This window comes from Octopus bimaculoides, chromosome 28, assembly GCF_001194135.2.
Source record: "Octopus bimaculoides isolate UCB-OBI-ISO-001 chromosome 28, ASM119413v2, whole genome shotgun sequence".
Classification (NCBI taxonomy): domain Eukaryota; kingdom Metazoa; phylum Mollusca; class Cephalopoda; order Octopoda; family Octopodidae; genus Octopus; species Octopus bimaculoides.
In genome coordinates this window covers 9,241,894-9,248,990 of record NC_069008.1, presented here as the reverse complement: position 1 = coordinate 9,248,990, position 7,097 = coordinate 9,241,894, and the positions used below count along the sequence as shown (strand labels likewise).

The following is a 7,097-nucleotide window of genomic DNA, read 5'->3' as shown; positions in this document are numbered from 1 at the left end:
TATATATATATATATATATATATATATATATATATCTGTATGTATGTAAGTATTTTAGGAAGTTGATTGTTATGGCCAATCAAGGAATGACCATTGGTCTTACACCGATAAAGTTCTTAGCCATATAGGCAACTCCTCAGACTCAAATGGCCAAAGGCACATAACCTCTCTAGAACTGGAAGGAGGATGACATCATGGTCAGTTAGTTTTGTAAACAAAAAATACATCCAGAATGGCCATGCAGGAGGTGTTAGAGGTGAGACAGGGTTGTCTCCCTTACACTAGTTTTTGCCATGGTGATATTCAAAGATGTTGCTATGGTTCTCTTCAACATGTAGGGAATTTCAAGCTTGCAGCAGGAAACATCTTAAATGAGGGCATTGACTTAGTTTTTCTTTCCTGAAGTTTGAAAAGATCCCTGGGTAAAGCAAGTTTTTTAGGATACTTGCTCTCTCTACCAAGCAAAGCTTACACCATTTGCTCCCGTTTAATTATGTATTGGATTCCTTCCTCTTTTAAGCACCATACATGGCTAGCCAGAGATGTGATGTTGGGCCTTTTTGGTATCCTAAAAGAGGACCTGTGGTTGTTCAGATGTTGCTTTAAAGGGACCTCATTTGAACAAACATATTACTGTGTCTGTGCACTGGATGTGCTCCCATCACTGATGTTTCTTTTGTTAACTCTAGGTTTGATGCCACTGTTGTTGCTACTGTAGTCACTTGCTGGAGTCACTGCCAATGCTGTTATTCCTGGATGTGGTCCTGGTGATCCCATTGTTGCTGGTGTAACTGTCATTTCCGGCTGCAATGTTGGTGTTGCTGTTACTATCATACATGTTAGTTTTGTCTCTGTTGCTTGATGTGCTGCCATCACAATTACCATTGTCAGTGGATGTGTCATTCCGACATAGGCTGTTGCTCTGGTTGCCTGTGCTGGCCATCACCACAGCCTATGATGTCCTCAGCTTCACATTGGGACCCCACTCTCACTAGACAGTCATTGTGTACCCTATATGAGCATCCTGCCTCTCCTCATGGCATATGGGTGCTCACTAAAATTCTCTTAATGCTGGCATGGAACTAAAAGAGTCTCTTAAGTTGTACATATTAAACAGACGTCCATGTCTGTATGACTGTGTGAAGTGTTTGTCCACCAATCCAAGGAAAATTCTTCTCACACACGTCTTAATTTTGAGAGAGAAAGGTGGGGCAAACCACCTTTACGTTTCTTGCTATAATCTTGAAATTCCTTATTCGTTGACTAGAACCAGGTCAGCAACATGGCAAGAACTGATGTAAGAGAGATAACTCTATCCCTTCTGTAACACCTACTCAACCATTCTGGATGTATTTTTTTTTTTTTATTACCAAACTAACTGACTGAGACATCTTCTCCCCTCCAGTTCTAAAGAGGTCATATGCTTTGGCCATTTGAGTCTGGCGAATTACCTATATGGGCAAGTGTTTCATAAGTGCAAAACCAATGGTCATTCTCTGACCAGCCATAACAGTCAACTTCCTAAAAAATGTATTCCTGTTCTAATGTTTTAGAGCAGTGTATTCCAAACTCTTCTGGTTTGTGACACACTTTTTAAACATAAATAATTTAGCAAGATACCAATTAAGTTTTATGCAAACCTAACGTTAATTATTTTAATATGATCGACTATGGCTATAAGATGCTGATGCACAAATTAATTTTAATAGTAGAACACGTCGAGAAAACCTTTCATTTATATTTTATAAATATATAATTTGTAAGCAAAATAAAATACATTTTCAAGAGAAATGTGAGTTATCATTAATCGATAATAATCTGTAAATATGTGCATGATGTTTTGCAAACAACTTGCACATGCAAGTGCTAGCAGTTGAGAACTTTGAATACCTGAAGCCAGCAAGTGTATGGGGTCATCAGGAGAGAATGCACACCATTTCAGGGCCTATCTCTCGATGGCATCAATGTGCAGCGGCCCCACTCACTGATATACTGATATGAGGCCCCGCTTGCTAGATCAACTGGTTATTAAATACAACTCAATATTCTTACTATTTCAGTGATGGGAAGAACAGAGATTTTGGTGGAATAGTAGATAATGATACTTGCATTTCACTATTAAGCATTTTCAAGTTTCCATGTTTTGATGTCTTTAAGTTTAGCATTGTTGAAAAAGATGCTTCACAAATGTATGTAGTAGAAAACTGCAAAAGAATTTGTAAAGCTTTTTTAGCTGGGTTTGGATGCTTCTTTGAAATACAAATCCAAAAGTTCTGTAAGTTCCCCTCTTCATAAATCAATAACAGACACTGATCATTCTTGATTTCGGCTAAGTTCTTCTTTTTCAGTGAAAAATCAATCATTGCAGTTGCAAGAAGTGGATTTATGATCCGACTGTAGTTTTCGATTTCAAAATTTGGAAAATAGTAATTATGTTTTTCTCATAGCAATGTTAAATGGTCAACAATTAACAAGCTGATCTCACATTTTAGTTCATACTCACAAGTTTTGGATAACATTTCAAAATTTCTTTCTTTTACTTTGTGTTTCTAAATTATGTTGTCTCTCATAGCACAAATTTTATCAGCCGATGTTAAGATATTTTCTGCTTTTCCCTGCAAACCTGTGCTAATTTTATTCAAATGTTCAAATATGTCCAAAAGATATGCTAACTTGGTTCATCTTGAATCAGATCATGGAATTCATTCTATTAATTTTCTTCAAAAAGTTTAAGCATCATTTCTCTCAATTCGTATACACGACAAAGCACACAACGTTTTGAAAGATAACAAACTGTGTGCATAATAGCAGTTTCTTGAAATTTGCTCCCATTTCTTTACAAATATGAGCAAATAATCTTGATTTAAGAGGTCTGCTTTTGATGTAATTGATCATTTGACCACTTCATTTATAACCCTTCATAAATTATTTCCAGCATTTTGTGCAATTAGTGCTTCATGATGCAAAAACAATGAGTAATTATAATATGTGTACTCTCTTTTTTTGCTAAAGTTGTAAAACCTTTTACTAAACCTGCCATTGAGGGTGCACCATCTGTGCATATTTCTACACAGTTTAACCATAACAAATTATTTTCCTCCATGAAGGAATTTAAAGCTTCAAAATTGTCTTTACCTCTAGTTCTAAATGGAAGTTCTAGACAGTACAAGAATTGTTCAATAGTTCAGTCATTAACCTACTGACATCTGTTGATTCTTCTAACTGCAATGCAAATATCATGTTATTATCTTGAAAAATATCCTTCATTTACAGCTTAATGTTATCAGACACATCTTGAATTCATCTTGCATTTGTGTCATCTGCCAGAAGAATTTTATTAACTTCTATCTCAAATTCTGGTCCAAACATTGTTTGAACAATAGCACAAGATTCCTTTATTGTACTTTCAGCAATATTATGTTGTCCCATGTTTTTGGCCTCTTGAGCTTTGTCTGATCTCTTCATTCTCTTTATGAACATTGATGACTGCTTTTTTTAGAGATTTTGAAAGTTCAATGAAGTATTTCACTGGTTTTGTTGACAAATTTCCGGGCCTAATGCTGAAATGATGCTTTAATTTGTTTGGTACCATACTTTCATTTGCAAGCATATCCCCACAAACTAAACACAGGGGACTAGGGTTATTTTCATTTCCAGAAAATACGAAGCCCAGTTTTATATAATCTTTGATGTATAAACAAGACTTAAAAATTTTTCCTGTGACCTTCCCACTCACTGAGGCAGATTGTTCAACAGTTGTTTGAGTGGTTTCCTTCACAGCTGTTAAATTTTGTTCATTGGAAATGTCATCTTCTGCAATTTTTCTTTTCTTAATTAAGAACTTATCTAATTTTTGGATAATTTAATTACAATTTATGAATAAAACTAAGCTGATTTATTATAAAATTATAACCAAACATGTAATTAATATTAGCAGCACTAAGCACGATAAAATAAGAAATGGCACATTGCACTTAATTAGAACACCCGATTCCTAGGGATAAGCCTGTAAGACTGATGAACAAGGGGCAAGTGTAGCATGAGTTTAATGGGATCTCATAATTATTAGTTCACCCTCAGTAATGGGTGATACCAGTATAGGTGAGCAATAACTTTAGGCAATTTGAAAGCAATTCCAGTGTGTTTCGCTCACTGAAACAAGTGCGGATATGAAAATTTGTAATTGATTTTCAATTTACTTTGGACAAGAGAGTAGCACTTGCAATATGTTCATTCTTTTACACTGAATAAAATACAATGAAAATGAGCATTGTATACTAAAGATTACTTGTGCCTTTTTTCTTTTTTTTTTAAGATCTCCTTCAAACATTAAGTGGGAAATGATAGCCAGTAGGTACATACATTGACATATTTTTTATGCTAACAAACAGATTCAGAAGAGCTGAAACAAACTGGTATTAGGTATTTTATATAAAGGTTTCCTGTATGTTTGCGACATACCTGGTGACACACTAATGTGTTGTGACGCACAGTTTGGAAAACACTGTTTTAGAGTATGCTTGTTTTTCAAATATATGAACTACGTGCAGCCATCTGTGTATGTGCATCTGAGCACATATATGTACTCATGTAGTTATGTTGTTGTGTCCATGTATATCTGCATATGGTAATGTATATAGGCATGTATATTGGAGTTTTTATAACTATTTATATGGTTTTATATACTTTTTATAGGCTTTTTTATGTGCCTTATATTTTTATATTATATTTTATTTATATTTGTATTGAATTTTGTAAATCTCTGAAGAGGCCTAGAAAATTGTGCATGTACCCCCATTACATCATTCTCATCTACTAATTACTCCAGCGTACGGGAGCTATAGAGATAGAATGGGGCATGCCAACGCTAGGCCGAAACAGCCGTAAGATTTTGTCCCTTCTCCAATTGCTAAATGTCCTTTAAATTTGAAATCCTAATTGTTGATATAACATGGTATGTCATAAGTGCCTGTATATTGTGTTTTTTGTCAATTTAGTTATAAAATAAACAGATTAATCAACGGAATACAGTATCTGCAAGTTGATGAGTACCTCATATTCCCCTCCATTTTCTTATTGCTATATATATATGTATAATAATAATAATAATAATAATAATAATAATAATAATAATAATAATAATAATATTTGGGATAAAAATCCAAATTTACAGGTAAAAACTCAAGTAAATTCAAATTATTAAAAAATAAAATAAAATTAAGTTTCACAGTATAATATATATATATATATGTATATAGTTTTAGGGAAAAGAACCAAGGTTCATGAAATCATCGATGAAAATCCACTGTCACATATAGAAAAATTAATAAGTAAAAGCACAATAAATAAGTATAATATAATACAAAGTAAATATCATAAGATAATGATAATAAAACGACTACACGTGTTTCATAACCAATTTTCAAATAGAAAGAATATTTAAATCGCATATAATATTCCTGTTAGATTGTATTATAATGGACGTAGGGTTGATTATGAAACGTTTATAATTTTGATATTTTTAATAATATTTTTCTATCTTAATATAATAGGTATTTTTATATACATTCATTTGTTATTTATTGTTAGTTGATATATACATTCTTTTATTATTATTATTGTTGTATTTTGACCTGAAGATTAGCTATATGTTTAAATAGAATTGATTTTCGATAGTTTTAATCGATTTAAATATTCTTTCTACTTGAAAATTGGTTATGAAACACGTGTAGTCGTTTTATTATCATTATCTTATGATATTTACTTTGTATTATATTATATTTATTTATTGTGCTTTTAATTATTAATTTTTCAATATGTGACAGTGGATTTTCATCGATGAGTTCATGAACCTTGGTTCTTTTCCCTAAAACTATATATATATACACATGTTCACATGCATATATACAAACATACTTGCACAGACACACACATCTATTTTTATTTGTCTGTCTATCTATCTTCCTTTCTTTCTTCTTTCAATAAGCCTCACCCAGTTTTTTGTCACTAAAATACACTTGCTAGTCATTGGCAAACTGCAACTATTTGTAGAAGTCATTCCATGATATTACTGCAGAGGAAATTTGAATTCAAAACTGTCATTCCCAAAAGATTTCTTAACAAATAAATTCAGATCAATTTTATATACTTTGATATTTCAGAATGTGTGGTGAGTATATAATTATAAATATCCTTCTCCCCATCACATTCACCATCATCATCATCATCATCATCATCACCCCACCAACAATGACATTATCTTAATTCTGAGACAGAGACCGTATTGGTCACAATCATAATCATCATTGTCATCATCATCACCACTGCCATCATTGCCACCACCACCACTATCACCTTGTAATAATTATAATGATTGCAGCAAAAAAAAAAACTATCTGATAGAAAAAAAAATTAAAGAAAAACTGTACTTATTGTAGCCCTCACCATGTACGTACATGAATTGTGTTGTTTAGTTCTTTTCAACTTTTCTTTTTAATCTTTAGTCTCATTCATCAATGCTCAGTTGTATTATTCTGCAGATTCTATTAATTTTTCAAGTCATCACTTTATGTCCAATGTGCTTTGAATGTTTATTTGTTAACTTATAAAATAATTATCTTTGCCCCATTTATAAACTAATTTCTAGTTCCAAAACGTAGCTTCTGTGTGATGATTGTTCATGTGGAACTAGTTTGTGTTTCTGAAGTGTTTTCAGCTTCTATAGAATGAATACATACATACATACGCGCGTGTGTGTGTGTGTGTGTGTAGAAGGTTGAAAAGGAACACATGTGTTGATATGTAAAAGGAAAATAAGATAAGGTAGAAAATGCTAAAATAATTTTATCATGAAGAACATTTTAATACCAATTTCAGTCTTTGTGACTCTTTCAACTTAGAGTAAAGCATGAAAAACAATTGAATTGTGGGAAAATTAAATTAAATGTATTTTTAAATATTTCAATAGTTTTCAAATACAAGGGATATTTTTTTTTCTGTCTTTCTCTGTCTCTCTTTTTTACTCTAGACAAATAAATACATGTGTGTATTTGTGCAAGTATGTTTATATATATGCATGTGAACATGTATATATGTAT

At 32.3% G+C, this 7,097-nt stretch overlaps 1 protein-coding gene across 3 annotated transcripts in view; it reads left to right on the top strand.

Moving 5' to 3' along the window:
• Window positions 1-7,097, top strand: part of LOC106868371 (histone-lysine N-methyltransferase, H3 lysine-79 specific) — a 199,658-nt gene that overhangs the window by 149,909 nt on the left and 42,652 nt on the right. For 2 of the 3 annotated variants that reach the window (XM_052977663.1, XM_052977661.1), the window contains exon 8: window positions 6,134-6,169. The exons of the other annotated variant lie outside the window; for it this stretch is intronic. In XM_052977663.1, the coding sequence (XP_052833623.1) occupies window positions 6,134-6,169 (36 nt within the window). The remainder of the gene's footprint in view (window positions 1-6,133; window positions 6,170-7,097) is intronic. 3 annotated transcript variants of the gene reach the window in all.